The following is a 22,156-nucleotide window of genomic DNA, read 5'->3' on the forward strand; positions in this document are numbered from 1 at the left end:
GAAATGACAACTCTGAAAAATTAACCCAAAATTTTAATTTGTGGTGGCATTATGGAAATTCAATGGCATTGTGTAATGACAGCCAGGATAGTGTAGTGGTTTGGGAGTTGGACTTTGACCTGGAATATCCAGATTCAAATCCCTGATCAGCCATGAAGATCAGGATCATATGGTGTGGGGGTGGCAGGGGAGGCAGTACCATCCTGTCATTGAACATGGAAAAGTGCTGCAGCCACCCTACCTGCTTATGCAGGAGGTCTGGTCTAGAGGGTAGAGCCTCCGTCTGCCTGAAGATAACATCCACAAGGTTGCCAGTTTGAGGCCACCGGCACCGTGCGACCTTGGAGCAGCTGACAAGCTGAAGCCGAGCAATTCCATCTGCTCTGAGCGTGGGAGGATGGAGGCCAGAATGTGAAGCCAGATCGGAATGAAACACCTTGAAATGAAACACCTTGAATGTAATCGTTCTTGAAAGAAAGAACCTTCTTTGAAATTGTAAAAATCCCTATTTAATAAGGGATTTAATAAAGCCTGCCTATGTAAACCGCCTTGAATAAAGTCTTGAATAAAGACCAAGAAAGGCGGTATATAAATACCTATTATTATTATTATTATTATTATTATTATTATTATTATTATTATGCCTGAGAAAGCTCTCCTTACTCCTGAGAAAGCTGATGTAAGGAGAGCTTTTTCAGGTGTCTCGGCTGAAATGATTGGAATTCCCTTGTTCGTAAACAACTAATGTTGTTTGATGAATTTAAAAAATAGGAATGGTGGAGTTTTGCATTTGGATGCCTGATAATGTCTCGAGCAATGGTAGGACGAAACATTTTTTAATTCATCAAACAACATTAGTTGTTTTTTAGCTTTATGGCCGGTATACCCAGAGATTTTAACTATGAGTGCTGTTGCTTCCAGCTATGACAAACTGAGAACCTATATACTTCCCTTGTTCCTTTCTTTTTTTCAAATAGGAAAATAGGGTCAATAGGAAAGAGGGTCCCCTGAACACTTGAAACCAGTGCCTTACAAAAGGACCATAGGCCAAGCAGGATCAACAATAGCCTCAGGTAAGCCCCAGCAGCTGAGCTCAGACCAGCACCAGCAAGGTTATACTGAAAAGGGCGTCAGGATTCAGTGTGCACTGTTGGTCTTGCCCTGGGCCTGATTTGCCTTCCTCCCTGCCTCTGTGACCAATCCCCTCTGCAGGCTTACCTGCTCTGGCAGGTCTCCATGGGTCCGCCAGCATGCAAGAGGCCACTCCTCCCCAACAGCTGGCCTGCTAAACTTGTCGGCAGAGGCTGCTTTGTGACTGCCATAAAACAACTCCACCAGTGCAAGGCTAGTTATGCCAGTGGGGGAGACGCTCAGGACGGGGCAATAATCAACTTTAGATTTCTTAAGGTCAAGCCCAAGAATGTTTCTATGTGCTCCAGCTTGGCTCTCTCAGAGTTCACATTTGCATGTGACTGAGCTCTTACCAGCCTTCTAGGGATCAGAGATGTGTCATGGACTTTTCAAACTTAGACAAAAATACAGTTAGGAAGCAGTGTGGTTTGGGGCCCAATCCTACGTTGCCCAGCACTGTTGCTGCAGCCCCAGTGCTGATGGTGGGTGTCGCAAAAGTGCCGTAAAGCACTTTGCCATCAGTGGGAGACATGCAGCACTGGCAGAGAGGCCTGCGCCACTTGGACCTGGGCCTCTGTGCTGGCAAGATGCAGAAGAGAATTGCCGGCTGGTACTAGGGTTCCTAAGAAGAGAAAAGAGGCATTACAAATGTGTTTGCAGATGTAAGTGGCTCCAGTCTTATCCAACCAGTTTTGCCTAAGAGAAGCTGAATACGCAACGCCAAAACAATCCATGATTCAGACAGAGAAAAAGATCATTTTCCCAGCTGTCTCTGGTTTGTTTTCTCTCCCACCAACCTCCCCCTCCCATTCATGTTATGCTGATACACTGAAAGTAAAACCAGGGCTCAGTCTAATGCAAGAATGGGGGCTTCCTTTCTGACTACAGTGTACAATAAATTGATCTCCTTTTTCAGCAGCAAAGCCAGAAGGGAGCCCAACAGCCTGCTGTGAAACCTGAGGGACCAGATGGAGTGGGAGCCCGTGACCCACTTCTCCATTTTGGCAAAGCTAGGCCTTGAGCAAGGAAATGGAACAGCAATTATTATTAAATAATAATGCTTTAATTTCAGCAGGGAAGAGAGTGTCAACATGAGGCACTAAGATTATAGTTCCATAAGAATAACAATAGGACAAGTGGGGAGTGTATTAGTCAAGATGTGTGCTTTATAAAGGTGTGTTGGTAGGTTGCTACTTTTTAAAATATACAGACTAGTAACCCTGCAAACAGAAGCTATTGCTGGTCATGACCAGTTGTACTATTGCAAAATTAACTAATACGAACTGATACACCATATTTCATCATGCTTGTGTGAAAACTGCATTATGTACTACCTGCTAGTATAATTTAGCGGTTAAGGCTGCGATCCTATCCATGGTTATCTGGGAGTAGGTCCCACTGACATCAAAGGGATTTACTTCTGAGCAGACACAGAGACATCTCTAGGGTAGATGTGGACACCTCCCTTGGGTGCCATTTGAAGGGGGGTGCTGAGTCATTGAACAGAAGGAACGGTGGAGAGGGAGAGCCAGATCATGAAGCCACCACCTCGTGTTTTGGTGTCTTTCACTTTTTCAGTTTGCAAAACTTGGGCTTTGTAACGTGAATTTGGGGAGCCTATTTGTAAACGTGATCTTTTAGGCCTTCCTCACCCATGTATGTATATAGGGGCCAAATCCTATCCCACTTCCCAGCTCTGGTGTAGCCACAATGCTGCTCCGTGGTAAGGGATCACATGTTCCCATACTTTGAGAAGGCACCAGTGACTACCCCTCCATCACAGGCTGCAGTGCACACCTCAGTGGCACAACTGCACCAGCACTGGAAAAATGGATAGGATTGGGCCCTAAGGGTGCTGCCGCAATGCAACCCCAAGGTAAAAGATCAAATGTTCCCTTACTTTGAGAAGGCCTCTGTGCTTGCTCTCCCTCCAAAGAATGCAGTACATGCCCCATTAGCACTGCAGCATCAGTGCTGGAAAACTGGATAGGATTGGGCCCTAAGTTGGCTATAAAACAGTAAATGGTACTGTATAGCATTGTGCTATCTTATCGCTGGCCAGCTATATCAGCACATGTTGCCTTGTTCATGAGCTATGTGGCAGAAACAGGAAAGACACGTCTATTATGTCTTATTATGGCCTTCTGTATTAGTGATGAGGAAGAGAACATAGTAGGCCACAAGTACCTTGTCTGATTTCAGTAGGAGGGGCAAGATGAAAAGGCCTATCCTTCGCTATATAACCAATAAACTGCAAAAAACAAAAACAAACTCCCTCCATGAATTGTAAGAGTATCTGTTGTGATCACTTTTATATACCTTGTAATAACTGTTCCAATCTTGTCAGCACACATCTGCTGCTTTGCTGAAGCAATGGGACTTGTACCTTTATTGGAATGCATACTAGCATTGTGGTCAAGTCAATAATGATAACACAGGCCTACAAAATTGAGGGTCAGAAAAGTTTTTCCCAAACTTTATGGTGGTTTGATATGAATTTGGGGTGCCGATTCCAAAAATGGCATCCGTTTTGCCCTGTCATGTCCAGTTTTGGAGATATAGTATAGCCTTATTAGTGAGTGGTTCAAGCAGCTTCCTCATGAGGAAGCCATGGTGTAGGCTTCCTCATTAGGAAGCTGCTTGAACCATTCACTAAAGAGGCTATGCCGTGTCTCCAAAACTAGACGTGATAGGGCAAAACGGATGCCATTTTTGGAATCAGCACCCCAAATATACCCAGGAATTGGTGTAACATTTAAGGAAGCAAAATTGTGTTGGCCTGTGTAATCAGTCAAGATACGGTATCTTGGATTCAGAGCAGAGGTATAGTGGGGGGGCAGCAGAGCTCCAGGACTTCTCCTACTGTAGGAGCAGTGATTGCAGCAGGAATTTTCAGGAGCTCCCTTCGAAGCTTTTTTCAGAGGACCTCAGCTGAGAAGTAGCATGCTCAGCAGGTGGCAAATTGAGAAATTTGCCCAGGGGTTTATGTTAATGTCTACCTTAGACCATCATCATTCCATGGGCTACTTAGAGATAGTATACAGCTCATGTTACATTAAGGCTACAATCCCATGCAAATTTACCATGGAGTAACAGTGCAAGCCTATGCATGTTAACTCAGAAGTAAGTTCAGTTTTGCTCATTGGAGCTTACTCCCAGGTAAGCGTGCATAGGATTATGCAGTGCAGTACTTTTCTCTCCTCTCATGGTTCCTTGAATCCAAGCCTCTGAATTCACAAAGACACATGGTGCTCTTGATCACATGTGGGCTAAAATATGGTGTAGGAGAACCTCTGCTGTCCCTCCCTTAAATGGCACCTCTTCCAAATATTCAGAGAGATGGTCACATACACACATGCAAACCAGGCTAGATTTAAAGCCGCTACCGCCAATGCATCACAAAATACTTGTCTCTCTTTCACCTAGGGGTCCCAGACCAGAAGTGATATGTGTTATTTTTTTATGGGTGGGCAACAGTAAAGAATATTTCTCTACAGCACTGATTCTCAACCTGTGGTCTGAAGACCACAGGTGGTCCGTGAAACCCTGAGAAGCGGTCAGCGAGATATCAGAAAAAAGATCACCTTTGATCACTTTAAATATCTGGTTGAGTGAATGTTCCCCCACAGACCACCAGAGAGGGTGGAGAACACACTGTCTGCAACTGTCAATAAAGTGTCATCTGTGGCTGTGGGCAGTCCCACAATTTCTGGAAGTGGGGGGGGCACTCACTTGGGGGATGCTTCCCCATGGACCACCAGAGAGAGCAGAGAATGGACACCTGCAGCCACAGCTGGCAACAAAAGCAGCAACCCAGAAATCTCCATAAATAACAAATCTAATAAATCTCTAATAAATATTCTCTAATTATTACAAAATTTAATTGTATTTTTTTGTGTGTGGGAGGGGAGCAGTGTGGTCCCTGATAATTCCAAAGGTTGGAAGGAGCTCGTGGATCACTAAGGCAAAAATTGGAATTATCGGGGACCACACTACCCTCCCCCCCCCGCACACAAAAAATACAATTAAATTTTTAATAATTATTTATTAGATTTAATATTTATGGAGAAGATTTCTGGGTTGCTACTTTTGTTGCCAGCTGTGGCTGCAGGTGTCCATTCTCTGCTCTCTCTGGAGGTCCATGGGGAAGCATCTCCCAATCGAGTGCCCCCCTTGGTCTACCAGAGAAGGTGAGACTGCCCACAACCACAGCTGACACTCCGTTGACAGCTACAGACAGTCTGTTCTCCAGACAGTAAGGTGCTGGGGGGGGGGAATTAAAAGTTCTAAAATTCTTCAATTTAAACAAATCTCCTGTATAGCAGGAGGTTATAACTACCATGATTCTGGGAACACATGACATGATGCTGGGTTTTTGGTTTGTTTTTGTTTCTTACTATGTTCATGATGTCTGCAGTACATCATCATCATCATCATCATCACCATGCAGTGATAGAATTAAAAAGAACCGACCCTGCCTGCCGGCTTCGGCACCCTAAAACCCTTGCGAATGTTTGTAGGGAAGAGAGGATGAGGAGGAAATGCGATCACAGAAAGTGTTTGCCCCCCCCCCAGTCAGCCCCACAGCTTGCCTGGCCTCCCCCTTGGTTCTGTCTCTGGAGGGCTCAGCCCCTCTGGCACAGAGCCCCCCCCCTTCATTCCTGCCAGGCGTGTGCCCCCCCAAGCCGCCTCTCTCAAGTTGTGCCCCCCACCCCTGCGGTGGCTGCGTGCTGCATTGTGTCCCCCCGCGGCTGCTGGCGCAGCCAGCCAGCCAGCCAGCGCTCTCCCGGGTCTGCCTGCCTGCCTGCGTCAATATAGCTAGGAGGCCCCGTGCCAGCAGGGCAAGCTGCAACAACCTCGGTGAGTCCCCACCCCAGCCGGCTCCTCCTGGTCCCATGCCCTGCGCTGGGCTTCCCGGAGGCCGGGGGCAGGGCTTTATATGCCGCCTGCCTGGCATAGAGGCAGAGCTCCGAGGGCGACTGCTGCGCCGCCAGCCCTGCGCGCAAAGCAGTGGGGATTGGCTTTGCCAGGGACTCCTCCTGGCTCCGGTGCTTGGGAGAGCCGCGCCGCGCCGCGCCTCGCTCCTCCCTCCCTCCCCTGCCAGGTCAGCTCCGGCTGTGCCTTGCCCAGCGCTCGGCAGGCAGGCACGTCTGAGCCAGTCTCTGCCCTCCAGCCGCTCCCCCTCTTCCTCCACCTGATCCAGGCGTCGGTAGCTGCTGCACGGTTGCAACAAGATGGCGGGATCGGTAGCAGAGAGGGACGCGGTGGTAGGTGGCACTTTCCCTAAACCCCGGGGGTGGTCCTGCTTCTGGGTCTGTGGGGTGCACGCCGAGGTCCCCTCTTGCCACGGACTAGCCCCCAAGGAGGGGAGCTGCAAGCAGAGTACCTGTTCCCGGGCTGCAATCCTAGGCACACTTACCTGGGAGTAAACCCCATTGAACATAATGGGACTTTCTTCTGAGTAGACATGCATAGGATTGGGCTGCAATGCTATCCACACTTACCTTGGAGTAAACCCCGTTGAGTATAATGGGGCTTACTTCTGAGTAGACAAGCCTACGATTGGACTGCTTAACAGATTAGGGCTGCAATGCTAGCCACACTTACCTGGGAGTAAGCCCGATTGAGTATAATGGGGCTTACTTCTGAGTAGACATGCCTAGGCTTGGGCAGCTAGTGCCCAGGAATAGTCCTCCTTCAGCCATAAGAGGCGGCTGCTTGTGGGGTAAAGAGGGTGGCAGAGGGGAAGGAGACTGGGGCATTGCAAGGGACGCGAGGCTTGGGGCTTCTGCCGGCTCCCCATCTTACAGGTGCTGCTCTATGGGAGGGCGTGATATGTGTAGCATGCATGCATGCTGCTGTGTGTGCTCCTGCAGCTGGATCTGTGCACCTAGGGGAAGGTGCTCTTATCTCCCTGAGATAGACATCAGTTGTACCTGGAACACTGGCTGGGAATGTGCTTGAGAAAGGAGACAACACCCTTTGTTTTGGAAAGTGGCTGGAGAAACAAAAAAAATATGGATTCTCTTTCTTTGCTCAAGACTTGCAATCAAATTGGCGCTGGCTCTGGGTGGCTTGCAGGGCCCTCCCTCTTCCTTTCCCCTTAGACAGGTCTGGGAGCTGAACACAAAGCCTGCTTTCTCTGCCTCTCAGCGTGCATTTGTTTTTTTTTCTCTTCAGAAAATAGAGGATGGGCATTTAAACAACTCCTTGGGATCCCCCGTGCAAGCAGAAGTGTATTTTCCACGGCTGGTAAAAGGATTTTGGCTTTCTCTCTCCCTCCCCTCCCCTCTTCTGATGGGGCCTGATTTAGCCCCATCTGCCCCCATTACATAAGAGGCTATTCATTGTGAATCCCTGCAATCCTTTTCCAGATTGTCCCATTCTGTGGGCACATCAAAGGAGGAATGAGGCCAGGCAAGAAGGTCTTAGTAATGGGCATCGTGGATCTCAACCCAGAGAGGTAATGAGACAGAGGCAGGGCTGGTTTCCCATTGGCTGGGCTTTGCCAGGATTTCTGTCTGTGTGTTCCTTCCCAGCCCAAGAACTTCGGGAAAGTGCTGGGTTCCCACAAAAGGAATGTGACTCCCAAGCATCCATCATTTCTGAAGATCGCTATTTTTGTCTGCAATCGTAAATATAGAGTGCTGGTTTCCCTGTTGACCTATAGAGAGGAGGGCATATATTTTAAGAGAAGGGCCTTGGTGCCCAGCATTTCCCAGGAGTACATGTGCTGTGCATGATGTGTCTTCTGACTAATTTCCATGTAGGAAAAAAAAAGTTTTGTGTGAACTGGCCCTATGAAAGACATAGATGAGAGAGGAAGGAACGAAAGCTGGTCATGCACATATGATGATAATTTGCCAGCTGTCAGGAATTTCAGTTTAGATTTGTTTGTTTGTATCACACGTGCTACGTGATTGCTGCTTATGTTATGTGATTTGTTTGCTTGTTTCGGGTGAATGAACGGGATCCTCTTCCCATTACAGTTTTGACATCAGTCTTACATGTGGCGACTCAGAAGATCCTCCTGCTGACGTAGCTATTGAACTGAAAGCCATCTTCCCAGACAGACAGTTCCTTAGGAATTCATGTGTATCTGGTGAATGGGGAGAAGAGCAGGCATCTCTTCCTTACTTTCCATTTATTCCAGACCAACCTTTCAGGGTGAGTATCAGCAGCTCATAAAGCAGCCACATCCAATTGATATCATGTTTAATTTTTTTTTAATGTGCATGTCAAAAAGAACACAGAGCTGTAAGAATCTTTGGCCACTTAAAAACATGTAGATGCAAAGCTTGATTTATATAAAGTGTATAATAAGTGCATGTATTGATTTCTGATGGTGGCAACTCATCTGCAAAGTTCAGACAGGAATTCTTCAACAAATTAAAGATGATAGTATTTAGTGGTATAGAAAGGTTTCTGGTTTGCATTATTACAGCCATACATTAAAAGCAGTCTACAATTATGCCTCCGTTTGAAGTGGTTACAGGGCACGTCTTAGACTCATTGGTACTGTCTCCATGCTTTCTGATGTTATTGGACATATCTGTTTCAATGTGGGAACTATAGTAGTTGTTATGCTTCCACAGAATCCATTTGAGGCTCTCCATGACTCTTGCTCATTATATCCATGGTGACTCTGTGGGTGACTCTAACTCATTATATCCATAGTGACTCTGTGGGACACTCTAACTCATTATATCCATAGTTAGGCACAAAAACAAGGAGTAAACAAATATAGACCCATAAAGAATGTTCATAGTTTGCATATTTTGCTCCAACCCTTTATCCTATCACATGTCACCGTGGTTTTTTTTGTTTTTTTTTATAACTACACAAGTGAGTGAGGGGCAAGCAGAAAGGATCCACACGAACATGAAAAGCAATTTTTAAAATCAAAAGGACATTTAAATGTAAAACAAAAGAATATTTAATTTAGTTTTAAATATTTTTTTCAACTTTTAAGTGTGTATGAAGCAAAGGTCTCTGAGAAGGCAGCCACCAGTCTTAAAGAGAATAATTTTCTTCCTGGCCTCTCCGTCTTGTACCCATGCTTCCTTGCCTCAGTCTACTAAGGAGAATGGCATGCCAGAGCAGGCTTTTGATTGGGGAGTTCCTTGTTGGATCAGGAGTGGGTGTGCATCGGGTGTGATCCAGATACAAATTCCACTGGAAGCAGTGCACTATGTGAACAGGTGTTTGGTTTGAGTGTGTGTGTAGATGTGTATTCCACTTATGCTGGCTCATGATCCATGAAGAAGATCCACACCCAGAAGGAAGCCACCTTGGAACCTAAGCAAGCATTTGTCTTGGGTTCAGGGAATCAATATGGCAAACTATACAATGGCACAGAGAAGGGGGGAGCTTGCTTTCTGTACCCACTCAGCCCTCAAACATATCCCCTACGTCGGTTTATGCTAGGTTTTGCAGTGTATGTGGGGGGGAATTGGCCTCAGAGGTCTCATTACCTTTCATCTCCTTGGCCTCTGGTTTCATTATCTGCCCATTCTTTACGGTGAGGATACATTCCTCATTGCAATTGCAAGAAACAGGAGAAACTGGACTTGGTAAAAGCAAGCTTAATGATGCTTGTTCTCTGAAACCAATCCTTTCTCTTCTCCCATGTCCTTTAAACTGCAGGGGGGGCATTCTGGTGCCTTTCTCACTTCTTGCCACCACCACCCCCAGGCCACTTGTTTCTCATTAATCCAACTCTGTTGGTCTTTGTGCTACTTTCTCTGGCCCATGTTCTGAAGCCAATGTGCAGCATAGCCCTGGTACAGTGGTTCCCGAACTGTGAGCCATGGCTCCCTGAGAAGCTGTGGAAACCAGCCAGGGGAGCTTCAGAATATTTGTACAAAACCCACCCCTATAGAATGTATAGGATATTAGTCCTAATGGGGAACCACGGTCAATTGCTCAGTAGGTCATGGGAGCTGCCAATCAAAAAAAAAATTTGGGAACCTCTGCCCTAGTCTCTTGCTGATTTGGCTTGGGGAAGCTGGGGGAGCATTTAACATTTAAGCTTTTTCAGCATATCTCAGGAATTCTCCTCCTACTTCCAGAGTCCACAGAGACCCTTGCTCTGTTTTGGTGCCAAGTGCATGACACTTAGGGTACCCATTTTATTGATAGCATACCATCAAGTGCATTATATAAAAATATAGGACAATGATAGTGCATTTTGCAATACAAGGAAGTACACAGAACTGTTCGGCTAAAGCACTGTGTTAAGTTTGTAACTGTGTGTAACTTACTGTGTGTAAGTTTACATTAATATGTATGATTGCATTTTTTGGTCTTGAATGGCATTAGGTGAAGTAAGTATGAATTGTGCTGCCTGAGATTATGTGATTTCTAATCTGCAAGCAGAGAACAATCAAGTCTATCCATATGCCAGAAGTGCTGCTTTGTTTTTAGGCAAGTCCCCAGATGAAAATTTGTAAGACACTGAAATTATAATGATGGTGAGCATTATTGCTTATGTTGTTGTGCCTCCTTAAGGAAGTGTGGGAGAGAGTGGAATTTAAAATACAGGGCAAATGACAAAGTCAGCTTTTGAGGTCAGATCAGGATAGAGGTCAGCCGGTGACACATATTTAGACACAGATACATCCTGCATTCATTTTCTCTTATACTTCAGCCATTTCTAATGGAATCCTTTTCTTGAAAAAGATCTTTCTTTTTTTTCAGTTCCATGCACCTTTAAGGAGCAGAAATGTTAGTTTTGGGGATAGCATCTTACATTAAGTTGTTCACCTGGATTATGTACATTCTAATTGCTCTGTAATCATAAGTAAATTATTAGTTGTTTGCTTTCTGAAGAATGTACAGGATACGGCATTTGTACACAGGTTCACACACTCATTGCCATTGCAAACTATCTTGTTTTGACTTGAGAAATGAGTAATTGTTATCTGTTTGTTGCAAGAATAATCCAGAATAGTTCTCCCTCTGCAGCAAATGCATTCCCTGAACAGTGTAGAGTTGCTAGAAAAACGCAGTTCTCCCCTTGCAACTGCACCTGTTCTAATTATGACTGCATGGGTGAGCCCCAAACATCCCAATCCACCATAAGTCCCCATGTGATGGTGCAGCGGTGTCATCGTGGTCTCCCCTGCATTTCAGCCTCTAGACGCCTCATCAAGGAAAGAGAATATTTGTTCCCTTCCCCCAGGGTAAGCTCCTGCAGGCCGGGTGGGTAAACCTGGACCTGCACCAGCTCAATAGCTGGTGCAAGTCTGAATTGATCCATGAAGGCAGGTCAGGCCCAGGAAGGGGGTAAGGATTTTGTGCACCACAGCTGAACCCACCGTCTTCCCGGAACTGATCTACCCTCCTCCTCACCCCCATCACCGCCCCATTCCACCCCCTGCATGGCATCCCCTTATCTGCTGTGGCAGTCTTTGGCCATCTGCTGATGCACAAGGGGCTGCTCTGGCCTCCCTACAAGTAGCCTGGCAGTGCACATCGATGGAGGCTGCTTTCCAACTGCCGTAAACCAGTCATCGCTAGCACAACATATGTTGTGCTAGCACCCGGTCCAGTTAGGACTGGGCTGTAAGTTGAATACACTCTATTAACCAAATACTGTGGCCTACCTGGTGCTTGGTAGCCTCCCTGATTTTAGAGTTCTAGGCAGCTAACAAAAACAGGAGGGTTAACTGAGATTTTAGAGGGTTTCCATCTGTGCCTGATGGGCAGTCTTTGATTTGGTGATTGGAACATATCATCCAAAGTGGTCCAAGAAGAACTTCAGTCAATAGCAAGAAATTTAGGATCATTCTTTTGGACATTGCTCCAGTTTCTTTTTGGGTTGGCATCTTTTGTAGGTTCCACAGCTGTGGTTTACAAGCTGTGGGTGAGGGAACAGTTTGACAAACAGAATAGGCCAGGAGGGATTAGAAGTGCTCAGGGGCATCCACCAAACTCTTCAGGCTACCTTCCTTCTCTCCTTTCTTGCTGGCTCAGCCGGCAAACTGTTGGCTATCCATGACTGGGTGATTATGTGATTGGAGTTTGGATCATAATATCTTTATAAGTGAATTACTGTCCCAGACATTTGCCAAGGCAATATACAATGGAAAACAATTCCCATATTTGTGATATTTTAGTCCTGTGAATTTCCCTCCAGCTAAAATTGTGATCCTGGTTCCTCATTTATTTCTTTCAGGTTGAAATACTTTGTGAGCACCCTCGTTTTAGAATATTCGTGGATGGACATCAGCTTTTTGATTTTTACCATCGTATTGAGAAGTTGTCGGCTATTGATACGATAAAGATTAATGGAGATCTCCATCTTACTAAACTTGGTTGATGTTTTTGATCAAAGGGAAAAAAAGCAAGAAAAAGATAAAAACCAAAATTTTAAATTCCAAATTGGCTCAGGTGCCATCAACATCTGTGTGAAGGAGCAGTGACATCTATACCTGGGCACCTCCCTCCTAGGCTGGCATCACAGTTTTGTTTCTGCAAGCTGTAAAGAACATGTTGATGAACTGAAGTGCTATTTATCCTAATGAAGAAAGCAACTGATGATGAATTGAGCCATTCCCACCCCTTTGGAACTAAAATGCCTACCCCTGCTGGATAATCAAATTGTCATGGATTCTGAAAGAGTTTCTTCATTGTCTAAGCTGCAGAAGGTATTCAACTTCCCAATGGAAGGGCAGTTTATGAAACCAAGTGCTATGTGTGTTACTAAGCAGTAAGGAAGATGTTTTCTTTTGCAAATATTACTCCTGCACTTAAGTGGGTTAGTGTAAGTGTAACACAGGTCACGAGAGAGGGGCCAAATATCAAAATCCTTACTCAGTGCCTAATGGCTATCTCATTAGAACCAATGGCAAAAGTCCCATGGACTGCAATGGTGCTTGATTAGCTGGACACAATCTCTAAGACCATTACAGAAGAAGCTCCATTTGCTCAAGGGGGAAGGAGTGACTTTTGCTGATCCCAGTGTAACTCTGGTGCCTCCGAACACCTGCTTCTGAGAGTTGGGGGACCTTTAGGATAAGATTTTCAGAGGAGGAGGGCAAGAAGGTTGACAAAAATAATAACTCCCCCTTGCATGACTGCAGTGTCTTCTCTGAACGAAATCAATTCTTATGATACAATCCAGAGGCTACAGTCCAGCACACTGTTCAACACATATATCCCCACTGAATCAAGGAAACTGCGAGCACAATCCTAAGCTTGTTTACTCAGAAGTAAGTCCCATTGCCTTCAGTGGGGCTTGCTCTCAGGAAAGTGCACATAGGATTGCAGCCGGAGTCTGTGCACTGGACTGTGGTCAGTTGCAATTATTTTACATTGGGGGCATAGTGGCCAAGGAAAATGTTCTCTAGAAACTGAGTAATGGCTTCTGGATTTGGCCTGCATATATTAGTCAGGGTATTTGCATAGAATGTAGGTCATTATTAAATGTTTTTGCACAATGTAATAGGAATACAATTTTTAAAGGCTTTCCTTTAAGTTTATTTATTGATGCTCATTGTGTTAATGTGTTAACAGTGAAACCGAACCGTAAAATCTGAGGTTTAAGAGTGGCCAAGTATAAACTTTCTGAATGTACGAATGTTCTTTGGGCAAATGTTGGCATATTGTTTTGGAAATGTCTTCTTTGTTTTTGGACAGTCACTGGGCATTCTTATAGTGCCCTCACAATTCACAAAAGCTTGATCTGCTCATGTCTTCACCAGAAACTGCTTTTAAGATGTTGTAATTCTGCTGTAAATGGTAGGTCAGAGCGAATGGATGTTTGGGGGGGGTTGCCCCCCTCACATACTTACGAATTTTCTAGGTTTATTGGTGCACTTAGAGTTTGTAGATATATTTGTATTTTTTGCAACTTCTGGCCTTTGGTAGCTACTGTCCTGGTTGGGGAAGAGAATGAAATTCTCAGCATGTACAAGGGCAAAGGCCCTTTATAAACTGCCCAGACAATAATGTAGGAAAATCAGATACTTTCACATAAATAATAGTTTTTAGTGGGGATTGTGGCTGCGTTATCACTATAATTACACTGCACAGTGAATGAACACCATAACTTTTCATAGGTTTAGGAATCAGTCCCATTTTGTACCCATGGACAGTGTTTCACAGTGGACCATAACAACAGGATTTGTTTGGTGTTATAGTCTGAGGAATAAACATGTATTTACATTATTTTAAAAACTTGTATTATAGTGATTTTTAAGACATTTATTATGGAGACTTATTTGCAGTAAAAAAAAAAAAATTAAGGAGAAAGTTAACAAAATGAGCTTATGCCTGACTCATGAATGAGATCTGTTTGAATCAATCAAAGAAGGAATCTTCATACAGCCCAATTCAAAGCTGCCCGGTGCCCAGAGAAGCAGTGGTGCCAAAAAGGCTACCACTACATCCTAAGCACGCCGGGCAATTTCCAGCATCTCCTCAGGTAAGGGAACATTTCCCTCAGTAAGGGCATAGGCCCTGCAACAGGGGTATTCAAGTCTGCGTGGGCCGCAAGGCCCAGCCCAGGGTTCAGGATACAGCAGAGTAGAGCTCCACCAATCCCACCTTCCTCCTGCTCTGGTTCCTCCCCCCTCCCCACCCTAGAATGCTTCCCCTCGCCTCAACTAACTTCTCCTCTTTCCAGAGCTCTTCCCTTGTTCTGGGTGGTGGGCGGCAGACAACGGGCTTCTGACTGGCTCTGAGCACGGACTGGCACTGAACCGATGCCAGTACTGACCCAGCACTGAGTGTTGCAGGCATGCCTTACAACAGGTTTGCAACGCTCAGCGCTGGCGTAGGGCTGGTGCCGAGTGCTCAGGATTGGGGTTTTAGTATTAAATCTTTCATTTCCAGCTCCCTCATCCCCTGGTAACTCTGTGCTTAGATGATCAGTCAGTTTACATCTAATGCATTTAGTGAGGTGGAGGGATCAAGTTTCTTGTCATATAGGAACTCTATAAAACATGGCTGGGAATTCTTTTGCGTAGCCCTTATAAGAGTCTCCCAATTCACTTTGGTGCAGCCTACATGCTCTGGCATAAGATAGTTTACAGTGCCTTATTTTGAGGCTCTGCACTCTCACAACTGACAGACCCTGAGTAGTTTGAGGTACAAAGGCATCACATCAACCATAACATGTCCAATTTTACCTGCTAATCTCAGTAGCATCATCCTGTGACATTGTGCCACCCAAAGTTGGGGGGGATTACACAAAATGACAGTAAATAGGTCAGTGGACAGTGAGGAAGAACTTGAATATAAGAGAAGCCCTGCTAGATCAGGCCAAAGGCCCATCTAGTCTAGCATTCTGTTTCCCACAGTGACCCACCTGCTGCCTATGGGATGTCCAAAAGCATGAGAGAAAGGCATGCATCTCTTCCACCTTTGCCCTCTACAACTGGTATTCAGAGGCATATTGCCATGGGATTTGGAGGAATCATAGCCATCAAGACTGGAAGCTATTGTCTTCTGTGAATTTCTCCAATCCCCTTTTAAAGCCTTCACTTTGCTTTTGGGGTATTAAAAAGAGTACAAATGATTCCCTTAATATGCCTCACCATTGCCAAAAGAAGTATCACTGAGTAACCATGGCTGCATTTCTAAACTCACTTCCAAGACGCAGGTCCCACTGAACTCTATGGGATTCAATTCTGACCAAACATGCTACCGAACTTGCTCATTCTGTAACACCACAATCCTATGCAAATATGCTTGGAACAAAGTCCCACTGAACTCAATGATACTTCCTTCTAAGTAAACCTAGATAGGATAAGCATTCTCCTTTGGAGAAGGGGTATAGATCCCATTGAAAAACATAGTACATGCTTCTGAGTAAAGATGGTTAGGATAATTTAAAATCAACAATATTTACGAAACACTAAGTATATTTCTTTAGTATTTGGTAAATATTGTATTCATAAGCAACTGACAAGTACATAAGAATAAATAAAAAAATCAATATATGTTTGTGTCTTTGGTTGCAGACTCTTCTGGTGATCCATAAGCAGGATACTTCTTTAATTTAGCATTATAATTGTGATTATAATACTTAACCCCCTGATGCTTTCCAATCTAGCATGCTGTGCACTGTAAACATTTGGAAGAACGGAGTCAGATTCCTGGAGTTGCATGAGTGTGTAAGCAGATAACACTTCACATTGAAATCAATGTCAGGTCACAATTCTGACAGAACCTCAATTGCACTAGAAAGATTCACAGAGCCCACATTAAACTCACCCCTAAATATTCAATCTTCTTCTCTTTTCTTATTGTGGGCATGGCTTTATTTCCCTCTCTGCTGGCTAATCACTGTGTGTTCTTTGTCCCTCAGCGATCATTATATAAAGATAATTCATGCCTCCTGAGATTTGCAATATGGTTCTGCTGCTACTGGTAAGCCTATGAGGCTTTGGTTGCAATCCTAGGCACACTTTCCTGGGAGTAAGCCCCATTGGACATAATAGGTCTTACTTCTGAGTAGACATGCATGGGCTTGCACTGTTAATTATATCTAGGCAATTCAATATTTTAAACTGGAGCATTAACCTGAATTTTGAATCTCCTTCTGATTTCCCCTTTTTAGTTTGAGCAGAGCCTAAAAAGTTTTATTTACAGGTGATACATTTGCCCTTTTTTTCTGATGAGTGACTTTTATAGGAATTGTACACTTTGTATAGGTAGATTCTCAATAGGAATTTGTAAGGATGTATAAAGTGTTGAACTTACTGTCATTTTATACTGTCTTAAGAAAGCCAACGATATTTCTATATGGTGCAAAAAAGAATATTCTTGAGAATAAAAACAATCGAACACAGAGGGAAAGGAGGTTTTATATAAAATGTTTGGATTATTTGGTAGTTGATCACTGTCTGACACACTTATGCAGTCAGGGAGGCTTTCTATTTCTGAAATCTAGCCTGGGCACATCATTTTTGGGTTGAGTTTAGTCTTTTGTTTATTTTAGACAAAAAACAGATTCCGATGATCAGGAGACCTGTACAAAATCTTAGTTGTGACTCGCACACTCTTGACAATATCAGACAGGAGCATAACTTTTAAATTATCTGCCATTGTAGCATTGCAGGCAACAAATAGATCATATATGAACAGAAAAAAGATATGACGAAGAGAATAATTTTATCCTCTATGTTAATCTAAATCAGTGGAAGGATAACTTTCTGAATTATCAGTAGCTGAAAAGGACATGCTAAACCTGTGACTAAGATAATCAACTAGTACTTATTTAACTGAAGTTAAATTTCATCAAAGCCTTGTGACTTGATGGAACTTGAGTGTATTTCAAAATAAAGAGAAGCAGATTCTTGTATAGCTTTAAACGCAGCTTGGCTGCTCCTAGAGTTGGCATGGATTGAGCAATATTTAATTTATACATCTATTGAAATCAAGTATCCTGCAGAATTATACTCCTGATCCTGTGATTTATTTTTTTTGTTGCATTTGCTAACTTGTATGAAGTTTTCCATAGCTTAGCAACACACCTGGGAACACCCCAGAAGCTTTTCCCCTTCTGTTGTCCTTTCCTTTCATACTAGGGGAGAGGCCTTCCGTTGTTCTCACTCCACAGGACCCTCTCATCCCTGGAGCCAGATTTTCCAGAGAATGGGATGATGGCATTTATGACAGCAGGGGAGCTGTTGACCACTGGCGTTCCTGGAGGAGGGGGGGCAAAACATTAAGTTTATTCAGGTGCCTGGCCACTGGTGTAAAGCAGCCCCTCTTCCTCACCAGTTGCGACTGCAGAAGCAAAAGCTTTTGCCTGAAGAAACTTAGGGCTCAATCCTATCCAACTTTCCAGCACTGGTGCAGCTGCAGTGCAGCCCCGGGGTAAGGGAACAAATGTTCCCATACCTTGAGTAGGCCTCTGTGATTGTCTCCCCACCACAGGATGCAGTGTGTACCCCACTGGCACAGCTGCACTGGCACAGGAAAATTGGATAGGATTTGGCCCTTAGTGTTTTGCCCCCCTCCAGGAATGCCAATACTGGTGACCCCTGAGTAGCATCTGTCCTGCCGCAAAAAAACCCCAGTCCTGGTTTAGGCAGAAATGTTTTTACTAATATTTTGAACCTTGTACTGATGTGGAGCATGGACCCACTCTTCTGCTTCTAAGGGTGCAATCCTAACCCACTTTCTAGCACCAACATAAGGGCAATGCAACTCAGACATAAGGCAACAAACATTGCCTTACCTTGAGGAGGCCTCTGTGACTGCCCCCCAACTGCAGGATAAGAACATAAGAAGAGCCCTGCTGGATCAGGCCAAAGGCCCATCTAGTCCAGCTTCCTGTATCTCACAGCGGCCCACCAAATGCAGCACAGGATTCAGCCCAGGTCCCACTGGCACAGCTATGCCAGTGCTGGAAAGTTGGTTAGGATTGCGCTCTTCAGCTATATACAGAAGCAGGCACAATGTGTAAGCTGCTAGCAGCATATGGATAGTGGGGGTAGTAGATGTATTAATCAGCCATAAAACTTTCCTAGGTAAATCTACTGTCTAGTCCAGCTATCTCATAGATATGTTGAGGGGTACAAAGTTGAATAAGAAGCTGCCTTAGATTGAGTCACATCATTGGACCATCTAGGGCAGTATTGTCAATGCAGATTGGCAGCTGCTCTATAGGGTTTTAGGCAGGGCTTTTACCTACATGGAGATTCCAGAGACTGAACCTGGGACTTCCTACATGCAAAGCACATACTCTGCCATGGAGAAATGGTTCAATCCCAAGTGTAAAGGGCATTGAAAAATTCTATAGAAATTATGACTACAGTAGTAGCTAGAGACCACTGAGTTAACCCTGTTACCTAACAATAACAGTGCAATCCGATGCCTGCCTACTCAGAAGTAAGTCTCACTGAATTCAATGGAACTGTCTCCCAGGAAACTGTATAGGATTACAGCCTAAGTACCATAAATTAAAACAGGTTCCAGGGAAATACCTGCTCAATGTGAATAAGGTGTGTTTTTGCTTGCAAAAGGTACTGACAATGTAGGAAGAGCAAAGATATAACAGAGCAATGGTAAAGATGCTGGAACAATTATAAACAGGACCTCTAGTTATGTATATGTATAATGCTGAGAATGTTAAATGCCATTCTTTAGTTCACCCCATATAGGAAATTAGGATGTATATACCTCTGCTCTAGCTCTGGCTTTCTCATAGCATTGAGGCTATTCATTTCTAATTGTATGGTCATCAGTATAGTGGCAGTAGAATGGGATGGAGTAAGTTAGGGGGCTGCTTTTGCATGTGTGCAGCCTCTGGCCGTTTGTCCTGGTGGCCACGACCTGCAGAACAATGACACAACTTTTGTGCCATTGTTTTGAAACTTAGGCTGACATGGTGGCTGTTCTCTGTTCAAATGGCAATAGAAAACTAATCAAACTAATGGTGGGGGAAAGTTAAAATAGTGGAAGACTGTTCATCATGATATTCCAAAAATGATCATGTGTGTGTTGCTTTGGTGTGAGATCAGTGGTACATGGAAAAAGGCACCTATTTGACTGCCTTTCAGCCCAATCCTACCTACTGTTTGCAATGGCTGAATTCATGTTCCACTGTCATAAATGGTGTAGCACTTCCATAAATGGCATGATGCTGCCAACTGCAAAAGAGCTGCCAGCAGAAATGGCCAGTGGCTCCCTACATTCACCAATGGCCCACCCAGGCTGCACCAAAGTAGGTAAGGTGGCAGCAAGGACAGTTCGTGGTTGGTTCATGAGCAGTTTGGGGCAGGGAATGAAGCAAACTGGGGGCAGTTTGAGGGTGGGAGAGGAAAGATCTCAGTGACAGTTGCACCTGCTGGATCCTGTCCCCTTTTCCCAGGCCAGAGATTTATGCCAGCAAAATAGTGTAGGTCCAAGAAGCCCTATAGGTGACAAAATGGCCTACTGAGAGAGAAGTAAAAAAAGTTTTGACCTTCTGGTCAGCCCCCACCATAGCATGCAGCACACACTCCATTGGCATGGCTGCATGCAATGGAGAGGTGGGGGACAGGATTGGGCTGATTATTATATTTAGGTTTGGGCAAAGAGTGTGGAGAGTAGTATGCTTATGTCCTTTCATTTACATTGGCTAGGAACAAATCATTCTCTCGTATTTTTCCCCCCTCTGGGGGAAGTGTCACCATGCCCTCTCTGTGACATGCAGGACCAGCTCACTGGTGATGCAAATGATGTGGCTGTTGAACAGCAGGCTGCAGTGAGTGGTGAATAAACTTGGCCTGCCTTTCTTACTGAATCTGCTGCCGCTACCCTATAGCCTGCCATGGATGGAGCCACTTCAATCTGCTTTCTACGCGCTAAAAATAAGCAGGAAGTGGATTCAGATGGCAGAGATCTGATCCTTTTCCACATGACTTCCTCAATTCCTTTAAACAAAGCAGGAAGTACAGTTCACCGTAGGAGTGTGATCCTCATTTCCTGATTTTTAAAGGGACCGCAAGGAAGGAGTGAGGCTAGGGCATGGGCAAGTGACTTGCCACCATGCACCCAGAGAAAAAATTGCCCTAATCCACTTCTCCTTACCACATTCCTTGCATTCATGACAGCAGGGGAGCTGTTGATCACTGGGGTTTAAAGGAACCATTCATTGCATGGTTCCTTTAAACAAATCAGGAAGTGCACTGACATCATGTTCTGCTCTCCCTGATTTGTTTAAAGGAGGGAAGTCAGAGGGCAGAAAACTGATCACTGCCTTCCACAGTTTTTTTTTCAGAGGTGGAGCTCCTACTTGGTGATAAGTAGAAGATCACACTGCCCAGTGCTGTGCTGAGTGTGACTAATTTTTTTTATTATTACTATGTACACCAAAGTTACATGGGAAGATTTTTCAAAAGTTTCAGTCCAGATTTTGGCTGTGCTAACTGGCAATCTGTAAGTCTTAGAAACTTGGAGGATTACTTTGGAGGATAAGCTTGTTTATACCAGTGGTGCTGAAAAATGGCTTCTTTGACAGAGAGTTGATCACTTTTCCTCCTCTTCTAATATTGTCAGGTTTTTACTTGGAGTCTTTGCTGGAGAAAAAAAAAATAAGTAAATGATTATTCCCTGGTTCTCACATTGTCAATTTGCTCCTCCTCCTCCAGCAATAAAGTCTGAACTACAGTGTTTATAGCCAAAAGGATGTAAGAAAAATATTTTGTTTGTCATCTTTTAGTTACCATGGCCTTTAAACTATATTTCATAACTGTGATTTCATTTTTAGAGGAAGAAGCAATACAACAGTGGGTTTTTAATGTAACTCAGTAATCATTTATGTAATCATTTGAGACTATAGCTATTTCATTGGGGATTTGATTGAGACTATTTGATTGGGGATTAAAAAGAGAAAAAGAATACTGTCGTACATGCTTTGTTTTTTTTATCAGTTCTGGCAAACAATACATTTAATGTAATAGACATTTGCCTGGTGTTAGATACATATAGCACTGTAATAAACTCCCACTCTGCTGCAGGTCTTTCATAGTTTCTGTTGTTAGGGCTTTTGGAGCTGACATCACCCATCATGATTATGAAAGTTGTGGAAAAATTCCCATTCACTTCCTTGGCTGCCATCCAAGGGTTTGTCTATACAGTATTATGTTTATTGCAAGGAGCTAAAACGGATGTATGTGGCATCTGATAAATCAACTTCTGTCCTGGGTACATTAGGAATAAAGGAGAAGCAAAATGTTGCACAAATCAGTGAAGCTGCAGAACTCTAATTTGGACTTTTGGTTCTGCTCATATTAAAAATTATGGTTTAAAATGAGGCCTCAGGCCATACTTAAGTCTTAAGACCTGTTGATGAAGACAATAGTAAGCATCATATTGTATAGTTTTACACCTTGCTCCTTCCTAAATCCAGGATCATCTATGACGGTGAGAATGAAGAAAACCCAATTTTACAGATCCAGTGTGGCTGATTTCAGAAATCCCCTATGTCACATCTTTCCTCAACCACAAAGTCCAGATGCAGCCCAGCTCTTAGCATGTGTACTCAAAAGTTGGATCAACAGTTACTCGCAAGTAACAGGGCATA

General features: G+C 44.2%; 1 protein-coding gene across 1 annotated transcript; it reads left to right on the plus strand.

The window, feature by feature from the left end:
- The first annotated feature begins 6,332 nt into the window (after nt 1-6,332).
- Nucleotides 6,333-14,342, plus strand: LGALSL (galectin like). The gene is made up of 5 exons (XM_066639118.1): nt 6,333-6,398; nt 7,312-7,383; nt 7,506-7,594; nt 8,121-8,298; nt 12,311-14,342. The coding sequence occupies exons 1-5, from the start codon at nt 6,366-6,368 to the stop codon at nt 12,452-12,454; spliced, it is 516 nt and encodes a 171-aa protein (XP_066495215.1). The 5' UTR covers nt 6,333-6,365; the 3' UTR covers nt 12,455-14,342.
- Nucleotides 14,343-22,156: the final 7,814 nt, after the last annotated feature.

This window comes from Tiliqua scincoides, chromosome 1 (genome assembly GCF_035046505.1).
Source record: "Tiliqua scincoides isolate rTilSci1 chromosome 1, rTilSci1.hap2, whole genome shotgun sequence".
Classification (NCBI taxonomy): Eukaryota; Metazoa; Chordata; class Lepidosauria; order Squamata; family Scincidae; genus Tiliqua; species Tiliqua scincoides.

Bases quoted from the DNA above. Each gene is read 5' to 3' on its own strand.
- LGALSL (XM_066639118.1), top strand. From the start codon at position 6,366: ATGGCGGGATCGGTAGCAGAGAGGGACGCGGTG. The intron at 6,399-7,311 runs GTAGGTGGCACT...TTTTCTCTTCAG, and splicing joins TAGCAGAGAGGGACGCGGTG to AAAATAGAGGATGGGCATTT. The intron at 7,595-8,120 runs GTAATGAGACAG...TTCCCATTACAG, and splicing joins GTGGATCTCAACCCAGAGAG to TTTTGACATCAGTCTTACAT.